Source organism: Periplaneta americana, chromosome 14, assembly GCF_040183065.1.
Source record: "Periplaneta americana isolate PAMFEO1 chromosome 14, P.americana_PAMFEO1_priV1, whole genome shotgun sequence".
Classification (NCBI taxonomy): domain Eukaryota; kingdom Metazoa; phylum Arthropoda; class Insecta; order Blattodea; family Blattidae; genus Periplaneta; species Periplaneta americana.
In genome coordinates this window covers 127,171,891-127,188,408 of record NC_091130.1, presented here as the reverse complement: position 1 = coordinate 127,188,408, position 16,518 = coordinate 127,171,891, and the positions used below count along the sequence as shown (strand labels likewise).

At 35.7% G+C, this 16,518-nt stretch overlaps 1 protein-coding gene across 2 annotated transcripts in view; it reads left to right on the top strand.

Moving 5' to 3' along the window:
- LOC138713722 (insulin-like growth factor-binding protein complex acid labile subunit) overlaps positions 1-16,518 on the top strand; it is a 95,884-nt gene that overhangs the window by 20,240 nt on the left and 59,126 nt on the right. Inside the window, exon 2 of one of the 2 annotated variants that reach the window (XM_069846034.1) lies at positions 2,900-6,442. The exons of the other annotated variant lie outside the window; for it this stretch is intronic. Coding sequence (XP_069702135.1) covers positions 2,905-4,896 — 1,992 coding nt within the window. The 5' untranslated portion in view covers positions 2,900-2,904 and the 3' untranslated portion in view covers positions 4,897-6,442. Of the gene's footprint in view, positions 1-2,899; positions 6,443-16,518 lie in introns of those variants that run through there. 2 annotated transcript variants of the gene reach the window in all.

Genomic DNA, 16,518 nt, shown 5'->3' with positions numbered 1-16,518 from the left:
ACAAAGTATATTATTATGTCTCGTGACCAGAATATTGTACGAAATGAAAATAGAAACATTGGAAATTTATCCTTTGAAGAGGTGGAAATTTCACATACCTGGGAGCAACAGTAACAAATATAAATTATACTCGGGAGGAAATTAAACACATAACAAATATGGGAAATGCCTGTTATTATTCGGCTGAGAAGCCTTTATCATCCAGTCTGCTGTCAAAAAATCTGAAAGTTAGAATTTATAAAACAGTTATATTACCGGTTGTTCTTTATGGATTTGAAAGTTAGACTCTCACTTTGAGAGAGCAATATAGGTTAAGGGTGTTTGAGAATAAGGTGCTTGGGGCTAAGAAGGATGAAGTTACAGGAGAATGGAGAAAGTTACACAACACAGAACTGCACGAATTGTACCTTCACCTGACATAATTAGGAACATAAAATCCAGACATTTGAGATGGGCAGGGCTTGTAGAACGTATGGGCGAATCCAGAAATGCATATGTAGTGTTAGTTGGGAGGCCGGAGGGAAAAAGACCTTTGGGGAGGCCGAGATGTAGATGGGAAGATAATATTAAAATGGATTTGAGGGAGGTGGAATATGGTGGTAGAGACTGGATTAATCTTACTCAGGGTTGGGACCAATGGCGGGCTTATATGAGGGCGGCAATGAACCTCCAGATTCCTTAAAAGACAGTAGTTATTGTATTATATTATATTATATTATATTATATTATATTATATTATATTATATTATATTAATTCATCCATCATATTTCTGTCAGACAGGCCTGTTACAATTCTATATTACCCCAGATCTGCCTTACTTTACAATTTTATTCATCTGTGCCAAATTTTACATTACCATTTTCAGTACAGTGAAACCTGTCTAAAGCGGCCATCTGAAGTTACCTTGTAAAATGGCCGTTTTATCAAGTGGCCGCTTGATTAAGGTTGCGGTTTTTATGAATCAGCATGAAAATACTGAATTTCATTCACTTTTTAGTATTGTGCGCACACAACAATCGTGCATATTAATGTCAGCCTCTTCCATTCTTGCAACTAGCCTTTTCAAAACTCGCTTGCGGTACCTCAGTTTAAATTAATGGATAATACCTTGATCAAGGGGCTGGACGTGTGATGTCCGCTCTAACCACCCATTACTAGCAAAAAATTGCTTACATTGAGTTCTTTGGTAATTTCAAGAGCTTTCTCTTGAATTATAGGCCCGCTTACTGGCAATTTCTTCTCCCTCGCACACTTGAACCATTCGTAAACGAAATCATTCACATTACTAAACACAGATTGTCTCTTCCTTTTTTGGCCACCACGCATATTTTTCTCTCATTCTTTTAATATTTCATCTTTATTCTTAATTATACCGTTTATTTGTGTCCTTCCACATTTGAATATTTCTGCAATTTTTCTCGCACATGTTCCCTTCTCACTTTCTTCAATCATTTTTCGTCTTGCCTCTGAACTTAACACCTCTCTAGATTTATTGTTAGATATGATTTCTCTCTCAAACTGACTTCACAATTCCTCTGAATCAACTGAATGAAAAGAAGAAAAATTCGTAAAAGCTGGCCCAAATAGAGAAAGATAGAAAGTGGAGAAAAAAATATAAAAATTCGAATGGTTAACTACTGACCTAAAACATACTGTGACATTTTCGATAGAAAAATGTCCATGTTTCAAACGTTTAAAAACGAGTAAGAATTTAAAGCTATGCAGGGTCGGAGTGGAAAGTGACAAAAGAGTCATAAAACAGTAACCAACTAACCCCAAGATATGGAGGGTGTACTGTTGTACACTTAGCTATTGTCCTCGTGACATTGCTTCCTGCCCTCTAACCATTGAAAAAATAGGTCAGACAGTATCCGTGAAAACATTTTTTGTTGGACAGTGACTGTTATAGTCAGGTTCCAATCCAAATAGACCACGGCCGCTGGCCGGCGCAAGAGGTGGCCGCTAAATAAAGAGAGAATTTGTATTAATCTTATAGAAAACCCAATTGGTTCCAGAGAAAATTGGCCTTTTGGTCAGGAGGCAGTTTAAATGAAGTGACCGCAAAGGCAGGTTTCACTGTATTTAGAAAAAGCCGCTTTTAACGATAATGAGCCTGTCATTGGATATGTTTCTGTTATAGCCTTTTTGAACATGAATTTTACAATTGAAAATTTTAGACTGTAGATGAAGATACCATGTTTCATACATTCATTGTATAAAATACTTAAAATAGTGTCATCAGACGTACACGTGCGTTTAAACCCTCGCAAGGGACTACACCAAACCTAGATGATTTCATATTTTTGATGATCTTACGGTAATTATTTTCTTTGAAATTGTAGGAGTCATAATGAAATCTAGTAATTCCGCTTTAAAATCTTTATCTAATATACCAGTTGTCTCTGATTTTTCACCAAACTTTACGTTTAAATTTTCAACATAGGTTTTTTTTTTTTGGAGAGGGTGGGGGGAAAGGCTTTAAATTCATCTACAATTTTCTTTATTTTTTATATTTAATATTACTCACTCGAGAATTTAGATGCTTTTATCGATTACTTTTTTAAATATGTTTTTCTTTAATTTTTTCAGAAACTAAAATTTGATGTTCGTAATATTATTTTCAGCTACTCTTAATGAGTTTAATTAGAATTTTACAATAACACTTACAGTAACTATGTAATAGTTGCCAACATTAGGCCTATATGTACTTTTTAAACAAAACTTTCTTTTTGTTAGCATGAGGTTCTTCTTCCTTGAATATTCAAGTAATTTTTACAAATATACTATCTATAATTTTGCAATTTCGTGGAGATGCATTATCCCTCAAGTTAGATTTGAAAAGTTTCTAAAATGATTAATTTACTGTTCAGAATTTATCAGATTTAATTGTATTTCTAGGTAACATGGATTACCGTCAAGTAACTGTGACGATGTTCTTTGTCACAATTGTGGCGGCTTACAACGAGAATTCCTGTCATACTCCAACCAACATCAAAGGGCTAACAGTCAACTTCTCGGCGCAGTCTTTAACAGCGTTGCCATCCAACATGAACGAAAGTACATCAAAACTCGTAGCATGCCACAGTAAGATAAGCATCCTAAACAACAATACCTTCAATTCCACGAGAAATCTTACACTTGCAATCCTAAGACACAACGAAATACGTCAAGTGGACGCCGGAACCTTCCAACATCTGAAATTTCTTCAAGAATTGGATTTAGGTCACAATATGATTGAATATATCGACAAAAATTTGTTCAGAAATAATATATATTTGTATAAGATTAACCTGGAATATAATCTAATTAATCATTTGCATCGAGACACAATGAAATTCAATAAAGATTTGTGGAAAGTTATAATTGGACACAACAAAATAAAGGATATTGATATAGCCACTTTTTCAAATATTGTCTTGACCACGATAGATATATCAGGTAATATAATTACTGATCTGGATTTTAGAGTATTTGAAAACAAAGATAAAATTAGCACACTGGACATGAGCAGCAATAAAATATCCACAGTTCATCGCGACATGCTAAAATCCACTCGTGCTCTGAGAAGTCTGAACATGAGCCACAATCAAATTAAGTTTCTCGAGAAAGACTTGTTCAGGAACAACATAAACCTACAGTCACTAGACATCAGCAATAACGCTATCGAAAATATTCATGTAGAAACTTTCAAGTATAACCCCAATCTAGAAAATATCATCATGAATAACAATAAACTGAATTCACTACATGAAACAATTTTCTTTGAGAACGTCCGTGTCAAGTTTCTTGATATCAGTTACAACAAAGTATATTCCCTTAATCCACAAATGTTTAGATTTAATACGGATTTGAGGGTTTTAAATTTGAAGAGTAACAGACTCAGTACGTTAGATGAGGTAATATTTTCGTACAATACTAAACTTAAATTTCTTGATTTAAGCAGTAACAAAATTGCTTCTGTATATCCGCAGACATTTGCAAAGAACTTTAACATGGAGTACCTCAATCTGAGTTCAAATCTCATAACAGCAATTTTCCGAGATACTTTCAAAGAAACGAAAAAGCTCAAAGAGATAGACTTAAGCAACAATACGTTAACTACTCTGAACTCTGAACTGTTTTCAGCGATTCCGTTAAAATCACTCAGTCTTCGTAGCAACAAATTTGTATTTGAAGGAGATACGCAATTTTTAAGAGCGCCTGTATTAGAAATTCTTGATCTGGGTTCTTGTAATATTACTAAATTAATGTCAGAGACATTTCAAGGCATATTGAATCTCCGAAAACTAAAACTGGACAATAATCATTTGAAATTTTATCATTCGGATCAAGAAAATGTGTTCAGCAGATTATATCAACTACAAGAACTGGATCTTTCAAGTAATAGCATCATAACATTAAGTCCTGATTTACTGCGTGATATGGAGAGCCTTAAATTGTTTGATTTCTCTTCTAATCCTCTGGTGTGCTCGGATTGCAGAGTGAAACAGCTGCATGAATGGTGTATCGACAATAGTGTTTTATGTGTTGCAAATTGCAGTTATCCAAAAGGATCATGGGATATGGTGCCATTGCTAACATGCTCTAATGTAAAGGAAGAGTTTTTTCCGCTCAGTAGTGGAACTGAAATTTCCCGAATGTCCCCTACGCATAAAATGCAAGAAGACGACGAAGAAAATAAATTCGAAAGAACTACTAACGATATAAAAGAGTACGGTAAGGAACAAGTGTTGTCAGAAGTAAAAACAGCTAGCGAAACGAGCAACAATTCTATTATTATGTACATTTGTTTGGGTTTGTTTTGCACGTTTGTTGTATGCCTATGTGTTACTTTGCTTGGAGTGTTCTGTTACAAGAAGAGACGACGAAGACGTGAAGAAAATCACAATTGGTGATATCGAGCATAAGGTTCTGCGCTGTAGTTAATCATTTAAATCAGCGGTCATCAAAACACTGCATTCTCGGGCTAGCGTCTCTTACCCGCAGGCCTCTTAGGCCCGATTGTATAAACCATTTAATCTTAGATCAGAGGTTAAATTGATCCTTGTTTCAGCTGAACTTGGAATTTTGTGTTGTATAAAGTCTAATCTGAGATTAATTTGTCTCAAACTAAAGTCAACTTTGATTGAAGAAATTTCTCCGATTAAGTTAGATGATCCAAGTTCAGTTATTTCTTTTCTGTTTGAAATATACGAGTGACAGATTGTGCAAATAAAATATCCATTATTATTAATATTAATAGATATGTTAGGTACATTTATATATATTTCTTTCAATTTCTTGCCTTAATACACAAACATTCTTATATTTTATAAGGCTCTTCGTGTTCAGCAGTATCAAATAACATAACCTATAATGATATTATGTTTATAACAACCATTAATTATTAATGGATATGATAGGTACATTCATAAATGTTCAATTAACTGTATTACTAAACGAAAATTGTCGTTTTATAAAGCTTTATTATGTATCAAACACCATAACATGATAACAACTAGGAGAATAGTCAACCTTCTTCTTATTGTCCGCCATTATTTACATTGCAAAAAAAAAAACAGCGTCTCCAACAGAGTGTAATACGGAAAGTCGCCAAAAAGTAGTTGTAAAGTCGCTAGATTTCTCATTATCAACAAAGAAAGATTAAATTTTGTCACTATGGGGTGCTAAAAAGGTCACTAAATCCCTATTTAAGCAATATAAAAGTTAAAAGAAATTGTTGTTGAAAAAGAGTTAAAATCGCTAGATTGGCAACACTGAACAAACCTGTATAACATGGTCCGGCATCACGTATTTCACCTGTTTATGCGATGTTGCCAAATCCTTTTCACGTGAACTTAGATTGCATTTGAACCAAGGTAATTTGATCGCAGAAAAGTTTTAATACAATAGAAGAAGTGTCTGAACTCGGTTTACTTTTCGTTCTTCGATCAAAGTTGATCTTTAGTCAGGGAGTTTTATACAATCGGGCCTTACAGTACCAGCGTTCATTCGTGGCTACTAGCGGGTATGCTTCCTCCTCCAAAAAAGGTGCATGTAGCCATGCACTGCTTACCTGTAACACATTTCAGCGAGTGTTGACCACTGATTTAAGTATTGTGCATTGCCATACTGTGCCGTAACTGACTCTGGATTGCGAAGTGGTGTCGTTATTCATCGAAACAAATGTTTATTGTAATACATAAGTGTGAAGAAAAATTGTGATGCTAAGAAGAAGTTCATTCTTTATATTTTCGCGGAAACTTACTTACATTTTAATACAACTTATGCTGTCTGTAGGTCTACTATTGTGTACAACTATTTCCTAAAAACTATTGCAATCAGGGGCGGCTTTCGAAGGGGGCTGCGGAGCTGCAGCACCCCCAGACATTTGTGGCTCTTGTCTCGTTTTATGTTGTGAAATACATTTATTATGCAGTCTCTATTTAGCGGCTCGAATTTTTTAAGGGAACCAGGTAGTGATTAGGGTTCAAAAATCCGATTTTTTATTTGTGTTTAAAAAAAAAGTACAAAACTTGCTCTTTAAAACAATATAAATATTGTAGGAGAGGCTAGTTCTGCAGATAAGCCCTTTAAATAGCCTCTTGAAATTTGACGGTGCATGTAATTCATACATCCTTCTTTTTTTAAATGCAGTTTTCCGTAAGTTGACATTTTTCATACTTAAGTGCATTTTTCTCTGAATTTACTCAATCAATTTACATGACATTTTTACAGTGTTTTCTGCAGCCTGTGTTGTACATAGTAGACCTAGGGGTTTAAAAATATCACGCACATAACATGAAAAAAAATATTTATGCATTGAGAAAATTAAAAAAAATATTAAACAAAGTTCAGTATTTTTTCTGTTTTACTAGGGGTGAAATATTTAACTAAATTTTGCTTTAGAATTTACAATATACATTGCTAGATAACTTAAAAAAATGCAAGGTATATGAGTGAAGACTGTAGCAAGTAATGTGCACCTGAAGAATGAAGTACACTTATCAAAGTGGGAAAACAGGTTATCAGTTAGGGCCTTTCTTTTGCACTTGGATACGAAATTAATTAGTTGTCTCTTATATCACTGAATTCAGAATGATTGATTGTATAGGCATGAAAATTGTTATTTTAATCTGAGCACTAAAAGCCTAGAAATATTGAACTAAACTTTTGTACTGAAATTTTATAATCGCACAAGCATCACTACCCAGTTCCCTTAAAGAATTTCGCTCTCATTGACATGCACGCAATGGTTAGTGAAGTCACTTCCTCCCCTGGTGCTGCAAGAGCGAAACCAGAAACAAGGACTATGGGTGAAGCTACTTCCTCCCCTGGAGCTGCCAGTCTCGCCTCTGATGCTTTGCGCGTTAGTTTTACCCCTCCCCCTGCTTCCCCTTGCCTTGAATCCAGAGTTTCCTGGTACTGCAAAATTTGCAGCATTTTGTCAGTAGCGCGCAGTTTTAAACACAGATCTCGCTGCTCAACATTACTGTGCAATGTTCCGTATTGTCTGTATGGCATTAACAAAACTTGATATGCATAGTCGGCCTCGGTAGCTTAGTCGGATCTGTGAAAATGAAAACCCTAAAGAGCGTCGTAAGGTCGAAGGGATTCAGACAAGGGTTGCGGCAGCCAAGGAAGTGTGTGACCTCATTATCACACAAGCTAATACCCGATTCCAGCAGTTCATAGATCATCTGATATTATCTTCTCTTCTGTGTCAAGAAAAATTTGAATGCTACAAAAGCTCACTTCCTGAAAACGACCTAAATGTATGTGTGAAGCTTTTTCCAATGTTTGATAAAGACAAACTCTAAACGGAACTCAGTGTGTTGCATCAGAGACAAGAATTCAGAAATATCAGTGACGCAGTCAAGCTCTAGCAGTTTCTTCTATCTGAGAACTTGCAGGCCTCATTTTCAGAAGTTGTGAAACTACTACGCATAGCTATCACCACACCAATGACAACGTCCGAATCAGAACGTTGCTTTTCGTGTTTGAAGAGAGTAAAATCCTGTCTTAGAAATACGATCAGAGAAGAGAGACTGACCGCATATGTTTTCCATTTTAAAAACTATGTTAAACGACATATCGGATTTTAATAAGATGCTGATTCAAAAGTTTACAACCTACAAGACAAGGCACATGGAACTAATCTTTAAATAAGATAAGTTGCATGGTTTATTTCTGTATGCAGCCCCCCTGAATTCAATACCCACGAGCCGCCACTGATTGCAATGCTTATATGTGCGAGTTCAACGTTCTAAATTATACGCATAACTTACAAAAATATATCTATAAAATAACAATAATTTATTTAAATTTATTAAATGGACGTAGTACAAAGTGCAAATTTACTTGAAATTTATTCTAACATCTTTGTTTGACATAATTTTCATTTGAAATAATGCCAATTAAAACTCAAACTTTCACAAGAACTACAGAAATCGTAGGTATCTCTTAAATATTGCGATTGCTGTGGTTAGTCTATGAGGTCTATTCCTATATTAATGGGTTAGGTGCAGCTTACAGCAGTCAAATTTTGGAAATATTCAACATTTTTTTCCTCCATTACTGTATCTTGTACAATAATGAAAATTAGTATGTGTAAAATACTGTCCTTTTGCTATATGAAAAAATTATTTTTACAATTAAAAAAAAAATTATTTACATTTTTTTTTTTCAAAATTCAGTTCACTGTGCAGTGATGAAGCGTTTCCCACATAACTTAAAAACTATCCAACATTCTGTGATGAAAGTTTTTGTGTGTATTTATGCATGTCATATTACAATATGATGTAAGACCACTTCTCTATCTTTGATAGAGTGTCTGATAAAAAATAAATTCATTTTAAAAATGATCAAATATCAGTATTTTCTTTTAACACAAAATTAAAAAAAAAAAATTTATTAAGGAATGTAGTTGAAAGAGCATGATATTTTAAACATGAGTGTCAGCAATAAAATAAAAGAGAGAGAAAATGAAAAAGTTAACAAGTTTATGAGTTATGAGGGAAACGCTTCATCACTACACAGTGAACTGCCAACATTTTAAATTTTGAAAAAAAAAAATGTAAATCTTTTTTTAATATCGTAAAAATATTTTTTCATATAGCAGAAGACAGTATTTTACACATACCTATTTTCATTGTTGTACAAGTTACTGTAATGGAGGAAAACAATTGTTGAATATTTCTAAAAATTTTACTGCTGTGAGCTGTACCCAACCATTTAAGAAATCACTTCCTTGGCAGTAATTATAAATTTTAATATTTTTATGTGAAAGAAGTCATACTCTTTTATTTTTGTTACTTTTTGTAGACTCTTTTATATATTAGCACTATAATTACTGCAATTTTATATTCGACCTTTTTATTTTATTATAAGTTTTCGAGTTGTTTGTATCACTTTGTCCATGTGGTAGCCCTGTAATGAGGGAAGTTTTGTAAATACAGGATGAGTCACGAGGAAAGGTACATGGCTTGAGTGGTATAATATTCGTGGTTCTGAAAAAAAAAAAAGTTTATATGTACATATGTCCTGTTCTTAACAATTTCGGAGAAAACTAATGGAAACAATGAGCAACACGAAAAGTGCAGGTGATAGTAAATTAAAACATTGTTACCATATGTTCTGTTTAATTGTGTACTTTTCTTTACAGAACATGTTCAAAAAGTCCACCGTCAACTTCAATGCACTTTGTAGTTCTTGTATACAGTTGCTGTGTTGCTGATCTGAGCTGATTCGGATATTCCTTTATTTGAGCAAAAACATGTAAATTGCGAGCGAGAAGTTACCACTTTGCGCTTGTAGACTTCCTCGGTGGCCAAGAAATGATTCTACCGCGACCAATTCAACGGCCAGGATACGTTTCATTGATCCTACTACAACCTAATATCGTTTTGGTTGTGTTCGCATATCTGAGTGCTGATGATATAAGGAGCGGATTTCTATGTAATTAAATATATATTTTTTTTTTGCGTGTGATAAAACACAAATAACAAAGTTAAAAATTCCGAACATGAAGTTTCAAGTTTAAAACCCAAATTTTATTTCACATAAAAACACATATTTTCACAAAAAAAAATTATGTAAATACATATTTTCAGGGAATCTATTAAAAACACATAAATCTTGGAGTTTTCTTACGTAAATAATTTTTTTACAAGAACTTTTAAACATTTTAAAACTAAATCAATTATGTCACTCAGAAGTATGTTGTCTTTTTAAGAATTCTTGGTTGCTTCGTGTTTCTAAGCGCTGTGTGGTGTGTCCGTGATCCATTTTTGTAATAGTATCGCCGCAAGTTCTGAGAACTGCTAGGCAGCATATATCTATGTTATTATTAGTGGATAAATTAACATGGACAAGGAGGAGAGATCTTGCAACACATAATTTTTATTGTTGTATGTATGTATTTATTTACACTGCAAGTGGGCAAGCACCCGGTGGCAGTGGTATATACAATATTAACAATACACAATAAAATGATAAGCAATGCACAATAAAATTTACAATACATAATACAATTTACAACACATATACAATTTTATACACAATACAATAAGAATACACAAAACAATAAGAATACTGAATACTGAAAATGATTTCATTCCACGCTTTGTTTGTGAAACACAACAGATAAGAGCTCGGGTATGAACATTATTTAATTTAAACAAATCTCTCCCCTCTCGCTCATGTCTATCAAGTAAGGCATATATCTTGGTGTGATTCCCTGTTATCGGCTTCGTCAATCGATATCCTTCAAGATATACTGAAAGATGGTTGTTTAAAAAACGATTTGGCTTTCCTATTAGCAAATCTAAGCTTTTTGTGTGACACCATAAAAAAACTCGAAACATCCAAAAACCTGTTGTCAAACAGGAAGGTGCGTGCCGTGGAAATTAAACTATACTCGCTACCAGGTTCAGAAGTAGAAGTACTAAGGGACAAATTCCAGAATGTGTTTGGGAAAAACAGTGGATATAAAAAATGTGTAAAGTTGTTCAAGGATTGGAGGGTGTGCCTGTAGGTGAAACTGACGGTGTTTGTGTTTGTGACATTTCTCTCTTTAAATATGCACGTCTGACGTCCTGTGATGTGGAAAGATCGTTTTCACAGTATAAGTCGTTGTTCAGAGATAATCGGCATCCATTTGTGATGGAGAATTTGGAGATGACCTTTGTTGTTCACTGCAATTCTCGGCCAACTACTAGCACTCATGTGTGGTTGGTGAGTACCTAGTAAATTTTTTTTTTCAAAGCTAAGTAAGGTATTTTTTTCTATTTAAAAAATATTTTTTTATTTTTATCAAATATTTTCGTACTTTTTAGCACATAAAAAATAAATATATTAAACATTTTAGCACATAAAAATCCGCTCCTACTGATTAAGGACATGAGACTGACACCCGTTATTTTCAAACAGCTGTATGTCAGATTCTGTTAAGAACAGAGGATATGTTCATAGAAACTTTTTTGTTCAGAATCACCGATATTATCACCTCTCACACCATATACATTTCCTCCTGACTCACCCTGTATGTGTGTGTATGTGAGTGAGTGTGTCTGAGTATTGGACATAGGGTCTTAGCATTACCACAAGAAATCTATGTATAACAATATTGAAGAAATAACTTAATCAGTGGATCATGTTTAGAAATTAGCAGATTTTGACAATTTTTAAAACAAGGGAAGATAAGGATTTGCCAAAGACTGGGTACACACAGAATCTGATACGGCGCAGCTCTTCGCGACGCGACATTTTGCTTTACAGTGTCTCACAACGCCTCGCGACAATTGATCGGCTGGTTGTGTGGGTTTGGAAAACTGTCCTAACCTAGGAAATGACGTCATGATGCATTTTTAATATTTTGGAAGATGAGAAGAATAAAACGTATATTTTGGGTAGATCCATGGAATAAAAGACGTGATCTAAATGAACTTATGCAAGAATTAAGAAGTGACGAGAAAGATTAAAAAGAAATCATTAGAATGAGTATTGCTACTTTTGACTGAAGGGGGTTTTCTTTTATTGAGCGTATTCGGAATCTCAGCGCTGAGCAATCTGATGGCATCATGGTGTTCCGAATTTCACCGATGGCTTCACTGATGCTCCACCGGTGTCGCACCGGTGCCATCAGCTTGCAGAGGTGGTGGCAGTCTCCATCAGCCGCCATCAGTGAATCTGATTGGTTCTTGTATAGGGCGGGAATTAGCAGACGAATGACATCGTGCACTGTTGTGTCATGGCGGTGTGTTCTGCTTTAGTTCTGCTGTATTGTTTGTAATGAGCACAACGTAAAACCAATATGTTAATGGCTTATGAGCGAACATGTCAACGGACCAATTATTACTACCGGTTCAAGAAATAAATATTGTTTATGCTCTCATTTCTTTGAACGAGATGGCAGTACGGAAATTTCGCAAAATTTTGCTAGCATAGCACAGACAACAACTTATACAGTCGCCATGACAGCCATCAATCCTTCCAGCAGTTTTGTTCCTAATTCGCTGCAGCGTGACGTCATTGTTGTCCACCGGTCCGGTGAGATTCGGAATACGATGATTGACTGAGGCTCGACTGGTGTATGAAAAATTTCTACGTCGAGTTAATGGACATGGCTACTGACGCATGCGCAGTACACTGCAGCCACCGTCTGCTGGCGACAAAGCTCGGTCATCCAATGTTGTCTCTTCGAGTCTGTTCGCGACCGTCTTGTCGCGTCTGATTCTATGTACGTCACATTATAAGAAATCAACTTAACCCAAATACCATCAGACAAAATGTAGCGCCATGCCGCGTTTGATTCTGTGTGCACCCGACCTCAGCAACCATAACCCTAGATCGCTAATCATTCGTCTGACTGACTACTCAGATTAACAGTGTTGCTAATTTGAAGAGTTCAGAGCCATAGTGGGCCAAGCGCCGTTTATTAAAAACAGAGAAAGCAAGGGTTAAAGTTAAGTGAATACCATAGATTAATGAAGATTGATATAACATTTAGTTTTAATGTGTATACTTTATTTTACTTGCTGCATGTTTCCATTAAATTATGGTAATAACTTCATCCCTTGTTTTCTACGATTTTAGTAAATGGCTCTTGGCCCACTATGGTTCTGAACCCTTCATTTAATGTATTTCTGGTTTCGTGATATTTGTGTCCAGTTTTACTTGTAATACCTTCATCAGTCTACAAGTCTACATGAAAAGGATGACAGTTGAAAATGACGGAATTTTTAATAAGATATCAGTGTGACATCGTCTGACATACGAATGTTTAGTAATAACTAGAGCTAAGAATTTTAAGTGCTGCACCTAATTTTTTCCTTTACTATTAAAATGCCCAAATTGGCTTCTCTTGCAAGGAAAACATGAAATAAACATATACAGAGTGTTTAAAAATACGGGGCATAATTTCGGGTATGTATTTCCCACATGTAGACAATCAAAATAGTTCATTACAACATGTGTCCGGAAATGCTTTATTTCCGAGTTATGGCCTTCACAACATTGAAATTCACCGGAACGTTTTTCTTTCCGCAGGTCGTTGCCGTCAAAGGAGACATTAAGAGGGCACTCTGACAGTTCATTCCGAGGCGAAGGTTACATTCAGTGTTGTGTAGGCGTTAGACTGTGCGACATGTATTCAAATCAAGAGCTGGCAGAGATACACTTCATGTACGGTAAGGAGGACGGCAATGCTGCGCTGGCTCGTCGTTTGTACCAGGAGAGGTACCCACAGCGACAATGTCCAGATCGGAAGACATTTGTACGTCTCCATTACCGTCTGTGCGAGTATGGAAAATTTAACTCTCCTGGTTTGGGAAGGGGACGACCAAGATCTACAACTCCAGAAGTACAGGAGGAGATTCTGGAGGCTGTGAACATGACTCCTTCTATCAGCACACGAAGGGTAGCGTTGCAGTCAATGTTCCTCATACGACTGTCTGGAGACTGTTGAAAGAGTATAAGTTATATCCTTATCATTTGCAACGTGTACAGGCCCTGTCACCAGCAGATTACCCTGCACGAGTTAGGTTCTGTCAGTGGTTCTTGCAGCAGTGTGGTGTAAATCCGAACTTTCCTGCCTTAGTATTATTTACAGATGAAGCACAGTTCACACGAGATGGCATAACAAATTTCCACAATCAGCATGTATGGGCGTACGTGCAACTATTCCATCTCATCACCAGGTGCGGTTCTCCCTCAACATGTGTGCCGGTATCATTGGTGATCGATTAGTTGGACCCATTGTACTTGTAAACAGACTTACGGGGCAGGCGTACACAAACTTCCTGGAAAACACCATACCTCATGTTTTAGAAGACACTCCACTGATCAATTTTAACACATTCACTTCTTGCATGATGGCGCTCCTGCACACTTCAGTCGTACGGCTCGCCGGTACTTGGATCGAAGGTTTCCTGATCGATGGATAGGTAGAGGTGGCCCAATTACTTGGCCTCCACGCTCACCTGATCTGAACCCTCTCGATTTCTACTTGTAGGGCCATTTAAAATCATTGGTTTATTCGTCTCCGGTGCCTGATTGGAATCCCTTCGGAATCGAATTGTGGCATGTTCTGAGGACATACGCAATACTCCTGGAGTTTGGGATCGTGTTCGCAGGTCAATGAGACATCGATGTGAGGTCTGTATTCAAGCAGGAGGTGGACATTTTGAACACCTGCGGAAAGAAAAACGTTCCGGTGAATTTCAATGTTGTGAAGGCCATAACTCGGAAATGAAGCATTTCCGGACACATGTCTTAATGAACTATTTTGATTGTCTACATGTGGTAAATACATACCTGAAATTATGCCCTGTATTTTTGAAACACCCTGTATATATATATATATATATATATATATATATATATATATATATATATAATTCAGTCTTGAGAAATTCACTTGAGCGAAATAAACGTAAATTATTTTTTTTGTACATTAGTTTCCAGTTTTTTGAACCTATAAGCAGACGAAAATAAAGTGTAGACTATAGTAATAGCGACGACAATATTGAGGCACTGACAATCCAGTTGAATTTATCGTGCAAAATGTCATCTGCTAGATATAATTGGCAACATGATCTCGAATATACTAAAACAAAATTTTCCACAGGAAAAGAATGAAATGTCGATTTGTGAACCAGCAATTTGTTCCGTGTTATTAACATTTTCAGCTATTACTATTGAATTATATTAAAAACTTTCGTAATATTCGTACTTCAGTTATACAGGTCACAAACTTAACGCGCAGAACGAACTCTGAATCTTGAGTAACCTTATGGCAACAGTGACTCAAGTACAGGCGACAGGTGTAGTTATCTCTAAGACTGAAAACAAGTAGGATAGTTAACTGGATTAAAAATATGTTGCTGGATTTCCTAAATAATGGTATGTGACTACCTCAGCAACTTATTTATGTACCAACCCGTGTCCTTTCAATGTGACTTAATATGCGTATTTTAAGAGTGTATGCTTTTTTCTTGTCTCGTGATGTTAAATTGTGGCAGTAGACAGATTTTTAGTAAAGAACGTTCGATTACATAATGTAGATCGACCAGGGGCGCGCGACCGGCACGAAGGCTACATAACACGCGGCAAACCCTCTCCCGCACGCTCGACAGTCCAGTTCAGTCTCTTTGTAGGAGTGGTTGTATTGACGTTAGATTGCGTGTTATTCTTCTGATTGATATAGTGAAGTATTTAGATTTAGGGGTGGTATTTTGCTGCTGTTGCTTTTTGGAACGGTAACATTAGGAAATTTTCTTGCAAATTGTCTTTTTGCCTTTCAGCAATCACTCTTTTTCAGATAAGTCTCTACCGGAAAATCCTTTGCTCTAGTGTAAATTTCTGTGGTGCAATGTGAGCAAGCTAATCTAAAAACTTCACGAACACAATCAGAAGAATAACATGCAATTTAAAACCAATTCACTAACACAATCAGAAAAATAACACGCAATCCAAGGTCAACACAACCTGTCCTAAATCTTAATACTTCAATAACACAATCAGAAAAATAACACGCAGTCTAAAATCAACATAACCACTTCACTAACACAATTAGAAGAATAACACGCAATCTAAGGTCAATACAACTAGTCCTAAATTTTAATACTTTAATAACACAATCAGAAGAATAACAGGCAGTCTAAAATCAACATAACCACTTCACTAACACAATCAGAAGAATAACACACAGTCTAAAATCAACATAACCACTTCACTAACACAATCAGAAGAATAACACGCAATCAAAGGTCAATACAACCAGTCCTAAATCTTAATACTTCAATAACACAATCAGAAGAATAACACGCAGTCTAAAATCAACATAACCCTTCACTAACACAATCAGAAGAATAACAGGCAGTCTAAAATCAACATAACCACTTCACTAACACAATCAGAAGAATAACACGCAATCTAAGGTCAACACAACCACTCCTAAATCTTAACACTTCACTAACACAGTCAGAAGAATAATCTAACGTCAACACAACCACTCCTAAAGAGAGGTAACTGGACTG